A 15,271-nucleotide genomic window follows, 5' to 3' on the forward strand; every position below is an offset into this window, starting at 1 on the left:
TTATCTCTGGCTTTGGCTCCGCACGCTTGGTACGCAGTGGAAACGCATTGAGTATGAACTGGCCATAGGTAGATATAGAATATAATACACAGTTCGACCGCGCATACATACGCGCCATTGCCTGTGTAGACAAAGTTTTGGTTCACCATCAACGCAGTAAAATGTCATTTTCAAAAGGTGACCAAAGAAAATAAACACGGGAGATAGACCAATGGTGGCCCCCAGCTTGTATTTTGCACACGGAGGTGGTTCGAACATCAAACGGCACGTCAATCTGGATCTTAAGCCGAGATTTCAGAAAGGCCCAAGATGAAGCAATTAACTTGAAGTTTCTAAAGCTCATTTTTCTGCAGGGTGCATTTGGTTTTAGCCAGTGTACACTCAACTTTCACTCAACTTTCAAGAACCTGACAACAGATACCTGATAAACCTGTTTTCAATTTGTACATGGGATGCCAATGTCATCAGGAGACATGTATACACACTGGGTCAATGTTGGGTTAAGCCCAGTTCATACTTCCTGCGCATGCGAATAAGAAGCAAATTTTGAATTCACAGGGCTGTTTTTGCAGCCTACATGTAAGTCTCACAGGAGTTGAGCACAAGTCAACTGAAGCAAATTGGTATTGCATTCGCAGGAAGTATGAACCCGACTATACCCACCCGAACAGTCCCTCATGCTGTTATGCTTCATTTGCCCATATCCAAGGTCGGACAAAGGGTACTGCAATTCATGCTCAAATTCTGGAAGATAATTGCACGCAAAATTTAATTTGATCTTGGAGACCCTCTTTTACAATGTTTGCAAGATCTACATGAAACCTGATGACAAATTACTACAAGTTAAATCAACAGCTTCCTGATACAAGTACCCCTTCAAATTCAAATGTCAAATCTACTGTGACAATGTGTGAGTGTGCAGCTACATGTAACACTGTTTATGTAGAAAGCTCCTATTTTAAGACACTGCTACTGTCGACAAAGTGAGCGTATGGTTGGACTTCAAGAAAGTTGAGCCTTTTTGGCCATCAATTTTGGGAAACATTTGGTGCTTTGCTTTAAAAGATTTTGGTACTTGTTGTAACACAGAACACAATGTCTACAGATTTACATTAAACATACACCGTTTGAAGATAGTAGAAAGGTTATCTTAAAATATTACTAGCTGAGGTGCTGCAGTTTTTGAGAAATAAGTAAAACAATGTCAAAAAAATACATTTTATATGCTAAAGTAATTTGCGTCTCTTAAAAAACGGAAATTGTTTTGAGACTTGTTTTATTTATTTCTCAAAAACTACAGCACCTCAGCAAGTAATATTTTAAGGGAAGCTTTCTATCATCATTATCTTCAAACAGTGTGAGTTTAATGTTAATCTGTGGATATATTTTGTTTTGTGTCCTACAACCAGTACCCAAATCTTTTTTGAAAGGATCTGGATGTTGGAATAAGCACAAGACTAGCAGCCTACTTAAGCTACATGTTCTATTAAGCAGATTTCAAATACTCACAGCTGGAGGTTGAACTTTGACCTTGGCCTTAGCAACCACTGGTTTAATGGTGGCAGGACTTGAACTCTGGAATGGAGACTGAGACGATGTTTGCGGGGATGAGGATTGTTGTATTGATTGTACAAATGGGATAGGAGCATCTGAGGAGGAGGTTGTTATAATGGGAGATGGCTCATAGACTGGCCCCCGGATGATTGGCTCATCAGGAATGTACTCCTCTGTCGAAACCTGCAAGCAATATCAAGAATAGCATTTAAAGGCACTGGATACTGTTGGTAAATGCTCAAAATAGCGATCAATGGAGAGATGTTGATAGTATAAAACATTGTGAGAAACGGCTCCCTCTGAAGTACATGAAGTAACGTCGTTTTCGAGAAAGAAGTTATTTCTCACTAAAATATTTGAATTTGATTTTGAGACCTCAGAATTTGATTTGGAGGTCTCGAATTCAAGCATCTGAAAGCACACAACTTAGTGTGACAAGGGTGTTCTTTCTTTCATTATTATCTCGCAACTTCGCTGACCAATGGAGTTCAAATTTTCACAGGTTTGTTGTTTTGTTCATATGTTGAGATACACCAAGTGAGAAGACTGGTCTATGACAATTACCGAAGGTGTCCAGTGTCTTCAAGAACTCTAGGTTGTTGAGAATGTTTGCAGAATAAAGAACAAGTGATAAACCCACAAGAGAGGAACTGACTGAGTAAATAAACAACAAATTGGAGCTGATTAGAACATTTAAAGAATATTATTTTGACTAGAACATTTGACTAGTGCAGGATCTGACCAAACAACCTCCAAGTTAACATGCGGCTACTCCACCAACTGAACCATCTTTCTCTTTACTATTAGTGATCTCCCTATTTTGCCGATACCTTTATTCCAGGGTGCATTCCATAAAAACCAGCTAAATGCGATTTACATAGTCGAAACGTTGAGACCAATTTAAGAACTGATTCCGCGATACTACAGTTAATTACAATCCTTTTTTTACAACTACATTCCTTTACCTGGCAAGTAGATACACACATGGTGTTACCGCAAACCGAATATATATTGATACCTCACCATCGATGCCTCAAATCCTATTTACCTCGGTTTGTTCCTTAGCCTGAGCCTTAGCTGCTCTCTTAGTAGCCAAAGAGCGAAGAAGTTGCTCTCTCAAAGCCATCACAGCTTCCTCATCATCATCTTCATCTTCATCATCCTTAGCAACCATGGCAACATCATTGGCTCCTCCATCAGATTGTCCAATAGTTACAGATGTGTCCGTCTCTGAACCAGTAAATCCTTGAATCTGTCACAAGTAAAACAAAAATCAAGCCAGAATTCGTCACTTGCCATGGCAACCATGACAAAGCGAATGTAAAATAATGTTTTTCTGATGCAAATTCAGATGGTAATTGCTGAGTGTTCAAGAATTGTTATCCAGAGGCCATGGCTGCTGGTTATTTTGCCAGCTACTCTGTCCTTTTTTGATCTCATCAAGCTAAAGTCAACGAGTGAAAAACTTTTTTTTTAAATAAAAAAAACATTTCTTCTATACAATTCCATTTTTCCGCCGCGCTGTACTTTGTTTACATGCAACGCATTGAGGAGGCATCCATCTCATTGGAATAGTTTTCATCCAACAACCCTTCCCAACTGACATGGAATGGAAAACATAAAAATACTTGAATGAAAGTAGAATCTATGGCAGGTTCAGGAGTCATTGGGTGCGTTCAATTAGCTTCCCTGGGTCGACCCCGCGGTGCTCACCCGGGTGAGCCCCTGACAAGAGCTAATCGAATGATCACCCGCCCTCTCGTGGCGACGTCATGCACCTGGGGCCAGCCCCAGTGACCCGTTCCACAAGCAGGGCACTTGGGGCTGACCCTGTAGAGCCCCTGGAATGACGTCAAAGCTATACCGGGGGAATATCCCACCACAGAGAATCTAGAGTTGAAAAAAATTCCTAGACCCTTGGGTGGGCCCCGAACCCGTCACCGAAAGGACAACGGGCTTCCCCCTTACGCTTCATGCTCGCTCAGTCCTTTGACCAGGCTACTTAAAGGAACACGTTGCCTTGGATCGGACGAGTTGGTCTATAAAAGCATTTGTAACCGTTTGTTATGAAATGCATATGGTTGGAAATAGATGTTTTAAAAGTAGAATACAATGATCCACACAAATTTGCCTCAAAACTGCGTGGTTTTCCTTTTACTGTGCGAACTAACACGGTCGGCCATAAGTGCCTGACCGTATACTCGACGAGGTAAAAGGAAAACTGTGCAATTTAGAGGAATGTTTGTGTGGATCATTGTATTCTACTTTTACAACATCTTTCTACCCATATGCATTTTATAACAAACGGTTACAAAAGCTTTTCAAAGACCAACTCGACCGATCCAAGGCAACGTGTTCCTTTAAATTTTTTCACCTGCTTCTTCAAAAACTGTGGACAACTCTGAACAGGTCTTGTAAAGGACTCAGACTTTCATAAGACAAGAAAACGGTGTGCAAACAAACTTATTTCCAAATGTTCAGGGCTACTTTTTGGGGTATGCAAATGCTACTTACAAACTCATGCGGTGCACTGGTGTCAAAAGCGACAGGCGTTGCAACTGAAAGAAACCAGCAAAATTATATGATTAGGAAAATACTTTTATTTTATTGCACAACATTCAACACTTACAAAATGCAAAACAATAAATGACATTGTGACTGTTTTATTTCACTTTACATTGGAACATCTTGAGTTTGGACTTCTTTGTCGCATCTTTTTGTAGGTGCTTTGTAACCTTAGGAAAAAGGCACCTGATATAAATGCTGAGGATGTATAGTATGCATGTATGTATGTGAAACACATACACCTACAATGTAGTATTAACTCATATTAATAAATACCTTGGACGGTTTCAAGTCTCTGATTGGTCGAAACCCGGTCACGTGGGGGTGTATTAACGGTCGGTATAAAGACCGGCTTTGGATAGTTAAGTGGCCCCTAAATCAGCATACATTGTGCAAAACTTACGCGTTGCACTGTATCCCATGCTTATTTATACTCATGTTAGTTTTCATTGCAAAAATTTCATTGCAAAACTTTTGCGCGTACGCGCTGAAAATGTATCAATTTTGAGGTAGCGCGCGTATAAACTCATTTGTCCTTATATGGTCTTGTTTACAGCGACATCCTACATGGATGCTGAGCTCATGCGCGCGTTTTACTGCACAAAGAACAGCTATCGTCCAATCATGTGCCTCCTTCGACCCCAGTGAAGGCGCTGAACAGACCATTATTAAAAAGAGTCACAAGTCTCGACGATCAGTAATGTGATAACGCACGAAAGAAATGGGAACCATCAAAAGCTCAAATATGGCCCCTGAACATGTCTGGATGTACCGGCGAGGGTCACCAAATTGGGACAATTTTTGCTGTTTAATTCGTTAAAAGGTATTTATTAATACTGGCTGGCGCTGTTAACGGACCTTGCCTCCGGCTCGGTCCGTTAACAGCGCCAGCCACCAACCCGGTCATTACAAAGCAGTGAAGACCGGGTCCGAACACTGTTATTCCCCAAGTACTGGTCAAAAGGTACGTATGTACATTGTAGCTAACCCCACGTGACCGTGTTTAGCCAACCAGAATACAGAACAAACAACATGAACAAGAGGTGTGTCATAAAATAGATTATGGTTAGCATAAAGCACCTATTGAGCATCTGGCTCGGTACCATAGGAGTATTCACACACACATAATAATAATATTGTTCTTATAACTGAATGTGTATGAAGTAAATTCAAACAAGTATAACATGTTTTTTTTCGGGTGAACAGTCAATATGAGCTCTACTCGAATTTGGAAGTTGATTTGTTTGTCAACTTCCAATACCTCAGGGAGCTTTTATTGGCTGTTCGACCTCAAACCATGTTATATTTGTATATTGAGATTCTGAGCACAAAATTTTGCTTAGCATGAAATTTCTTGTTTGATAAAAACAGGATTACCAACCAAATTTCTATTTGTTGCATATTGCTTGTTACTGGTATTCAGCTGTTGTGTATTCATTTTGTTTTTTACCCATATACACCGATGTGTGTTAGCACTGTATACTCAGTACTTAGCCGAGTTCTGTGAAAAAAATCACAGGCATATTACTCGGATGGGATGCGAACCCACAACCTTTGCAATTCTAGAGCAGTGTCATACCAACTAGACCACCCAGATTGCCCAGTGGCTAGAGGCAGTTCAAATCAGGTTGTTAGCTTATCCTGAAAATCACGTGGAAATTTGGTTGGTAATCCTGTTTTTATCAAGGAAGAAATTTCATGCTTAGCAAATTTGTTGTGCTTAGCAGCTCTATGAAATTGGGCCCAGGCTGTAGGTGTACCACATGACTTGACTTACTTGGAGACTCTTCTATTTCACTGACTTCCATCTCGACCTCATCATAGTTATCAAACTGGAATTCCTTGGCTGGAGTGACCGTGTCAATCGTGGAAGACTCTAGAACTTGAGACTTGCTAGATTCCTTACCAATGGAGGGTGATCTCCTATATTTACTCTGAATAAAATAAAATATATCAATTAGCAAAAAATATTGAAAGATGCAGAAAAGCAGGAACCTTTAGTTATCCTTGATCTAAAGAAGCACCCCAGCATCCATAGTAGTTTAACAAGTACACAACTTTGTTGCACTACAAAAAAATGAGTTTACAAAGAAGCGCTTAAACTTGAAGGATTTGCATACTTTTTGTAGGACACAAAACACCATGTCCATAGATTTATAGTTAACTTACATGGTCTGAAAACTGGTAAGTACCTACATATTAACATCCTAAAACTGAGATTTTTTTAAAATTATTTTTACTCATTTCTCAAAAACTACAGCACCCCAGCAAGTAATATTTTAAGGGAAGCTTTCTACTATCATTATCTTCAAACTGTGTAAGTATAATGTTAATCTGTGGACATTGTGTTTTGTGTTGCAAAAAGTACCCAGTCGTCGATTTCACCAAACTCTTCCTAACTTAGGATTAATCTTATGACTTAGGACGGGTTCAGTTCCGTATCTAAATACGTAGGAAGCATTGAACCCATCCTAAGTAAGGATGAGTACACGTCCTAACTCGAGTTAGGATTAATCCTAGAGTTTTGTGAAATCGTCTGCAGACCCTTTAAGTGTAGGATGAACTCCCCTACTATTGAGGAACTTAGTATGTTTGTTGATTATAGTAAAAGATGGCAACTGACTTTTGTCAAGGCTTAGTTGTTATGACTTAAAACAATATAGTCTTAATACATGTAGCGTATGACCTACCAATAAGGTACTCTCGACGCTTAAACAGACAGACACAAAATTAATTTTGGTTTTTACACATACACAGTCTATTTGTGTTAGCACGGTATTCTCAGTACTATCCCGAGTCCTGTGAAAAAAATCACATATTACTCGGGTGGGATTCAAACCCACGACCCTTGCAATTCTAGAGCAGTGTCTTACCAACTAGACTACCGAGAGTGCCCGGTAGCTAGAGGCAGTTCGATTCCTATGTTTTGGCAGCGGGTACCGCAACGATAATTTGAAATGATCAGACCAAAATTAAAAGGGTTTACAGGTGCTGTGGCGCATTCAGAAGCCACTGCCAGACACACCAGGAGAAACACTGTCTCACAGCACACAGTACACAACACACAGGACTTACACACTACCTGACTACACTTGATGCATACCATCCAAAGAATGAATGCTGGTGAAGTATTTTCAGTTTCACTAAATGAAATTCTAGTAGTGGTTTGATCAAATTCACCAACAATGTTTAAAGTTTACATGAATGTAAGGTTAAAGGCTGTGTACACTATTGGTAATTGTCAAAGACCAGTCTTCTCACTTGGTGTATCTCAACATATGCATAACATAACAAACCTGTGAAAATTTTAGCTCAATTGGTTGTCGAAAGTGCCAGATAATAACGAAAGAAAAAACATCCTTGTCACACGAAGTTGTGTGCGTTTAGATGGTTGATTTCGAGACCTCAAGTTCTAAACTTGAGGTCTTGAAATCAAATTCGTGGAAAATTACTTCTTTCTCGAAAACTATGTCACTTCAGAGGGAGCCGTTTCTCACAATGTTTTATACTATCAACCTCTTCCTATTACTTGTCACCAAGTAAGGTTTTATGCTTATAATTATTTTGAGTAATTACCAATAGTGTCCATTGCCTTTAAAGCAAAGGTGGGTTTTACATTATTGCAAAGCATTTTTTTCTTCAGTCATGTTCGCTGTACAATATTTTCAATTTTGAGTTTGTGATACGTTTTTTTTCTCGCAATGTTTTTACTCAGAAGTGAAAATAGTTCTTGACATTAATTTCAAAAGACAGAACATCACAGGTGAACATTTTATGTATGATTAACACTTGGTAAGAAAAATGTTTTTGGTTGGAAAAAGTAAAAGTATTGGTACAACAAGAAAAAAAAACGCCTGAATAACAACAATTATAATATCAAAGTCTTATATAGCGCATGTATCTACCAAACAAGGTACTCAAGGCGCTGAGTATATATACAAACTTTCATAAAGATAGGTTAATGCAGTGATGAATTCTGAGGCCCAATTATTTAGCACAAAGGGTTTACAAGGTGCTAAGGCGCATACAGCAGCCACAGCCAGGAACACCGGGGCGAACCCCTTCTCTTTTCGATAAGTGTACTGGGTTCTTTTACATGCGTTACACAACACATGGGACCAACAGCTTTACGTCCCATCCGAAGGATGAAGCAACGGTTAAGTGTCTTGCTTAAGGACACAAGTGTCACGGCTGGGGATTCGAACCCACACTCTGCTGATCAGTAACACCAGTGTTTGAATTCGGTGCTCTTAACTGCTCGACCACGACACTTTTTATACTGCAATTACCATTACAATGCTGGACCAGACTACCATGAACTGCCTGAACAATTAAAAGTGCTTCAGACAAAACAAATTCATCAACACATACTGCAAGTAAGATTCTAAAGAAACAGATATTTTTAAGCTTGTTGAAAACAACATACCCCTTGAGAAGCATAGGAGCTCCGGCTTGTAACAAAGTCCATAAAGCGATTGAAGCGTTCCTTCTCTCCATGGACCTTAGCAATCTCGGCAGCTACACCTTGCTTCTCAAACAGCTGTTTAACCTTCCTACGTCGCTCCCTCTGTTTGGCCCTTTTGGATTCTGTAAAAATAAAAATAATAACCAGACATGATTGCATTTGTGCACAAACAATTATAACTAGTATAACTAACTTATACATGTATAGTGCATTTAACAATAATGTCTCAATGCGCTTTACATCAGTGCCCTGGTCAATGGGACAATTTTTTCTTTCTCCGCTTCCTGGGGAGTATACAGCCTGAGCAGCCATGAGGCTCCGAAGGCTTTTTCAAACACAATATAACCCCCCCACCCCCTTCCCCATGAACCAATTTGTACGCCTGAGAGAAGGAAGAGAAGCAATTATAGTAAATCATCTTGCCCAAGTACATGTACATACGCCATGACCAGGATTCAAACCCACACTCCAATGACTTCACCACCAGAACTGGAACCATATAATGATATTAATTTTTGCTTTGTTACCCATACACCGATGTGTGTTACCACAGGCATGTTACTCGGGTGGGATTCGAACCAACGACCCTTGCAATTCTAGAGCAGTGTCTTACCAACTAGACTACCGAGGTTGCCCCACGGTAGCTAGAGTCAGTTTGAATCCTATGTTTTGGCAGGGGGTACCGCAACGATATACATAACGTTAAATTTGCATCATATACTGTAGGCCTAATGATAGTCTCTACATTGTAAATGATTTGGGGTGGTTCTGAAAAGATCTGTTGGTTTCAACAACAAAAAATGATAATAAAATAACCCTGAAACACGGAAGTGAAGTTCCCAAAACCTGCCTATTTGGATGATTTTTTTCTTTTAATTCCTGCCCTAGATGACACTTTTTCCATCAACAACCATTTACATGATATCATGATTTGCGGAACGGTTGTTTTGAACATGTTTGAACATCGATTGTTTTCATTATGGTTGTTTTCATTATCTTCATTACGGAATACATGCACAATCATTCAAACACAATGCACACATAACCACATGGTGCCGAGCATCCCCCACCCATGCATACAGCCCCCTAAACAGCCCCTTCTTTGTTTAGGGCAAATCACGTCCCTGCGTTAAAGGCAGTGGACACTATTGGTAATTACTCAAAATAATTATTATCATAAAACCTTTCTTGATTCTGAGTAATAGGGAGAGGTTGATAGTATAAAACATTGTGAGAAACGGCTTCCTCTGAAGTGACATAGTTTCCGAGAAAGAATTAATTTTCCACAAATTTGATTTCGAGACCTCAGATTTAGAATATGAGGTCTCGAAATCAAGCATCTGAAAGCACATAACTTCGTGCGACCATGGTGCGACAAGGGTGTTTTTTCTTTCATTAATATCTCGCAACTTCGACGACTGATTGAGCTCAAATTTTCACCGGTTTGTTATTTTATGCATTGTTGAGATACACCAACTGTGAAGGCTAGTCTTTGACAATTTGCAATAATGTTCAGTGTCTTTACGCAGCGCTATGACATTGGGCCCAAGAAAGGAGAAACATGTGAGTACCTGTGTAACTAGAGGACCTATCTCTCTGACTCTGCTCTTCTGTTTGATTCTCTTTCTCTTCTCTCTCTGTAACATTCTTTGTTGCTGATTCTAAGGCAAGGAGTCTTAGATGAAGTAACTCGTCATCATCATCTACAATCTCAATGATTTCATCTGACGCATCATTCTGTACCTATAAAATGGAACAATAACGATAAGCCTGGGCGACTAGTGAAATTCACTAGTTTTGCGTGAATACACCCTCCTACTACTATACAAATATTGACTGGCACAATTCGGTAAATAGTGTACATGTGTATGTCTATTCCCCCAAGGGACTTTGAGTGACCAGAAGAGGGACCCATTTCCCGAGGCCGAAGGCCAAGGAAAATGGGTCCCTGTTCTGGTCACTATTTACCAAATTATGCCAGTCAATATGTGTTAAACAACTCACCTTGTTCTTAAATGTGAAATAAGAAAAGAAATTTGAAAAAGAAATTAATTTGTTTAGTTGCTGTCACACAGTTCACGTCAAGAGAGGACGCTGTAACCAGTCAAAATGACTTGACTTGTTGTTTACTTAAATGTACATATGTACATGAATACTAATAATAAATGCTGATACTGTACATACCTCAACCACCTCATCGTCACTAGCAGCCTCAGTTAAGGAAGTACTGGTTGGTACATGTACCTCAGCCACCTCCTTTGCTAACCCAGATCTTGACCTTGACCTCCCTGCAAGTTTGGATGATGACCTTTGACCTCTCGCTCTGTACAATAATTGAATAAATAATAATTCTTTCAAACAGTTCGGGCAACCTAACAAAATGGCAGGCATTTCACCAGTTTGTTTTTTAAAGTAATTGTTTGACTGTCCTCACAGTTGCATCTTATTAAAAATTGATCTCTAAAGATGCAACAAGACAACAATAATAAATATATGACAACAGTTAGCTCTGTAGCTGCTTCAGAGTACCAGCCTGGATACTACGTACATGACTACTTAGTACGTCTTGCACCGTCTAGCAAGCTCAGCTCGAAGGCTCATTGTAACAACAATTGCGTAGCATCTTATATTCATAACTGAGAAGTCTCCTGAACCCGAACCTCTACTCCGTGGTAGTAGAATAAAGTAAGACAGTTCTCTTAGAACAAACTCTACCTGGCAAGTGAGCCCACTTTTGGACTGCGTTATTGGCATTAGCTTCAGACTGCATTACTTTCAATCTAAAACCCTTTATAAGCGTCATACCAGCACCAATAGCAGAGAGAAATATTTTAAAACTGAATTACTGTCAAAGTTGGATATATTAAACAGACTGCACGGATCATCATTTCATATTTTGCTTTAAGCATACATAAAAGCCCAATCCATAAACCAATCAATATTTGTTTCTGACCTCTTTGGTTTTGCTTGACCTTTGACCTTGCTACTCTGGCCTCCATGACCTGTTCCCCCTGAGGTTAGTTTCTCTTTCTCTTGTTTGATTAATTCCTGCACTTCATGGTGTTTACGTAGGAGTGTCTCATAGGCGTCTTCATCCGATGGTCCACCGGGTCCTCCCTCATCTCTTGCTAGAGGTCCTCTGTTGCCTCTTGCTCTCTGCCTCTCATCTCGCTTCTGGCTGGCTGATAATGGGCAAGTGTTAAGAAGACATGTATGCTGAGTTTACAGTGCTAACACGGTGGATATACAAATGTAATAATAATAGTAACAGTAACAGTAACAGTAACAGTAACAGTAACAGTAACAGTAACAGTAACAGTAACAGTAACAGTAACAGTAACAGTAACAGTAACAGTAACAGTAACAGTAACAGTAACAGTAACAGTAACAGTAACAGTAACAGTAACAGTAACAGTCACAGTCACAGTCACAGTCACAGTCACAGTCACAGTAACAGTAACAGTAACAGTAACAGTAACAGTAACAGTAACAGTAACAGTAACAGTAACAGTAATAGTAATAGTAATAATAATAATAATAATAATAATAATAATAATAATAATAATAATAATAATAGTGATATTGAAGTCTTATATAGTGCACGTATACCAACAAGGTACTCAAGGCGCCGAGATACAAGCTTTCAGAAAGATAGGTTATTGCAGTGATGAATTCTGAGATCCATTTATCTAGCACCTTATAGGGGTTTACAAGGTGCTACGACGCATACAGCAGCCACAGCCAGGAACACGGGGGTAAACCCCTTCTCTTTTCGATAAGTGCACTGGGTTCTTTTACATGCGTTACACAACATGTGGGACCAACGGCTTTACATCCTATCCGAAGGATGAAGCAACGGTTAAGTATCTTGCTTAAAGACACAAGTGTCACAGCTGGGGATACGAACCCACACTCTGATAATCAGAATCACCAGAGTTTGAATTCGGTGCTCTTACACGCTCGGCACAGCACCAAAACCAAAATTAATATTCTTTATCCCTATTGCAAATTTCTACATGAACAGTGTATTAAATTGTTGCGGTACGCGCTGCTGAAATATAGTATTCAAACTACCTCTAGCTACCATGGCTACCGGGCAATCTAGGTGGTCTAGTTGGTAAAACACTGCTCTAGAATTGCAAAGGTCATGGGTTCGAATCCCACCCGAGAAATATGCCTGTGATTTGTTTTCACAGAACTCGGGAAAGTACAACACCCATTGGGTGTATACATAGATGTAATGGGTAAAACCATTATTGGTATTCTTATCCTTGATGCCAATTTACATCTGTAACTGTATTACGCTGATATGCAGTACATAAGAACCCAAAGAAATAAAAACACTCAAACACTACAAAGTCATCTGCTATGTAAAGTGCAAACACATCTTACCCAGAGCTTTCAAAAATGGTTAATACATTTATACATTATAAATGTTTTAAACATTAATTTTTATCAAATCATAAGCATAAACTGTTAAAAACAACAAGAACAATTCGCTCAATATCCGTAGTCCTGCCACCACTTTTTCATTTGGAAATAGACCCCCGGAAATAAATTAGCATCTTATTTTGACTCAAATGAAATATTCCTTTTGGTAAACACGAGTAAAGAATCGGTGCCAGGAAACTGAAATCTTTCCCAAAACACTTCTGTTTTTTAAGCTTAAAGCCCTTGCCCAGTTTTCTTGAGTAGTTAATTTTTATTTTATTTGTGATAATCATAGTAGTAACTTCTTGGCTAGGTACATGTAGTACTGGAGTGATAGTTGTTTAATTGTTGTAATTTCACAACAACTTATGTAAATTTAACAGCCAGAGCACCCCATGGAAGCCAAGCAAGAGGGACAGTACATGTTTGGCATATGTATGTATAAATAGAACCTGGAGAACGCAGCAGCTGAGCTCAGCGTTCTCCAGGATATATTTCTATGGGACACACTCAGTCCTCACTGTCGTCATGACTGTCTGACTGTCACTGTCACCATCAGTCCCAATTTAAACTCGGCCCTGAGTTGTTACAAAGCGAGGTTACGATTTATTGCAACTGTAGATTTCTCAAAGGATACATTTCCTTTTTGACATCGTTTCCTTGGCAGTTTCTTTTCGTCTTTTTGGCCCACTGCCACCGGTTGTCCATGATTCACGTGACTGCGGTTGGTCTCTGTTTTCCTCCTGTGTCCGTTTCCTTCCCCTCACCTGTCCAGACGTTTCATTCCAGTTTGTTTTAGAACCACTTTTTCTTGAAGGGTGTTTCCCAGTCACTGATTCGGAGTAGTTTCTGAAGTATCTACTTGGTGATTCTTCCCGTGAACCACCACCGGTAACTGGCACCGACATCAGAGGTGGAATGAACTTAAATTGTCGCCCGCGAGCAAATCGCGATCGTGTCGGAAGACGGTCATGTTCAGTTGACAAACGTCTAGATACGGCTATCATATCAAAACCGTCCATGACTTCCAACCCTGTTTCGTCCTCGATTTCCCCATCTTCTAACTCTCCTTTTTCTGTTGATTCCATCATGTTCTGAACTTCCTTTGGTACATTTTGGGCAGACATTACAGTGACTTTGCGTACTGATTGAGATCTTCTTTACGCGCTATGTGATGTGATGAGAAACGTTGTCAGATGTGGTTAGTCTGGCAAATGGAAGCCGTAATTATTTGGCGTCACACATAATTGTGGAGTCTGGGTATGCGACTTACGTAAATAATGGATGAGGGCGCCCTATCGCAACCCCCGACCCACCCCCAATAAAAAAAACCATCGGCCTCCTAGCATGCCTAGTGAAAACTACTCAATTTTTTATATATATATTTTGGACAATATTGAACTTCAGATTCCCTTGCAATGTTAAATCCATGTCAAAATCAGCGCATTAGATTTTTGCATGAGAAAACCACCCGATGAATGGGTTCTTCAAACTGAATCGACCAGTCAGTTTTCGTGAAGTGCGCATCAATGAGACCAACCTTAGTCTTCTCACTTAGTGTATCTCAACATATGCATAAAATAATAAACCTGTGAAAATTTGCGAGCTCATTGGTCGTCGAAGTTGCGAGATAATAATGCAAGAAAACACCCTTGTCACAAGAAGTTGTGTGCTTTCAGAGTGCTTGATTTTGAGACCTCAAAATCTACTTCAGGGGGGTCTCGAAATCAGTTTTTTGTGCACAACGATGTGTGTGCACTGTTATTTATTTTTATGGGTAGGAACTAAAATGAATAAATCTTTATTCACTATGCAAATTTAACAATTATTAAAGGCAGTGGACACTATTGGTAATTACTCAAAATAGTTATTACAATAAAACCTTTTTTGATTACGAGTAATGGGGAGAGCTTGATAGTATAAAACATTGCGAGAAACAGCTTCCTCTGAAGTAGTAGTTTTCGAGAAAGAAGTAATCTTCCACGAATTTGATTTCGAGACCTCAGATTTAGAATTTGAGGTCCCGAAATCAAGCATTTGAAAGCACACAACTTCGTGTGACAAGGATGTTTTTTCTTTCATTATCATCTCGCAACTTCGACGACCGAGTGAGCTCAAATTTTCATAGATTTGTTATTTTATGCATATGTTGAAATACGCAGTAATGCTTCTCAGGTTCAAATTAGGCAGCATAGCAATAATTAAGTGGAAGTGAAATGTTTCTCAAAACCGCTGCCAACTGCTAAAAGGCCTCTA

General features: G+C 39.5%; 1 protein-coding gene across 1 annotated transcript in view; it reads right to left on the reverse strand.

Annotated features, from left to right (window-relative positions):
* Positions 1 to 14,169, reverse strand: part of LOC139952112 (zinc finger C3H1 domain-containing protein-like) — a 44,033-nt gene extending 29,864 nt beyond the window's left edge. The window contains exons 1-9 of the mRNA XM_071951069.1: positions 13,653 to 14,169; positions 11,538 to 11,766; positions 10,769 to 10,907; positions 10,156 to 10,327; positions 8,546 to 8,706; positions 5,897 to 6,053; positions 4,069 to 4,112; positions 2,603 to 2,806; positions 1,510 to 1,737 (exon numbers count right to left, since the gene is read on the reverse strand). Of these exons, the coding sequence (XP_071807170.1) occupies positions 1,510 to 1,737; positions 2,603 to 2,806; positions 4,069 to 4,112; positions 5,897 to 6,053; positions 8,546 to 8,706; positions 10,156 to 10,327; positions 10,769 to 10,907; positions 11,538 to 11,766; positions 13,653 to 14,142 (1,824 nt within the window). The 5' untranslated portion in view covers positions 14,143 to 14,169. The remainder of the gene's footprint in view (positions 1 to 1,509; positions 1,738 to 2,602; positions 2,807 to 4,068; positions 4,113 to 5,896; positions 6,054 to 8,545; positions 8,707 to 10,155; positions 10,328 to 10,768; positions 10,908 to 11,537; positions 11,767 to 13,652) is intronic.
* Positions 14,170 to 15,271: the final 1,102 nt, after the last annotated feature.

Source organism: Asterias amurensis, chromosome 20, assembly GCF_032118995.1.
Source record: "Asterias amurensis chromosome 20, ASM3211899v1".
NCBI lineage: Eukaryota > Metazoa > Echinodermata > Asteroidea > Forcipulatida > Asteriidae > Asterias > Asterias amurensis.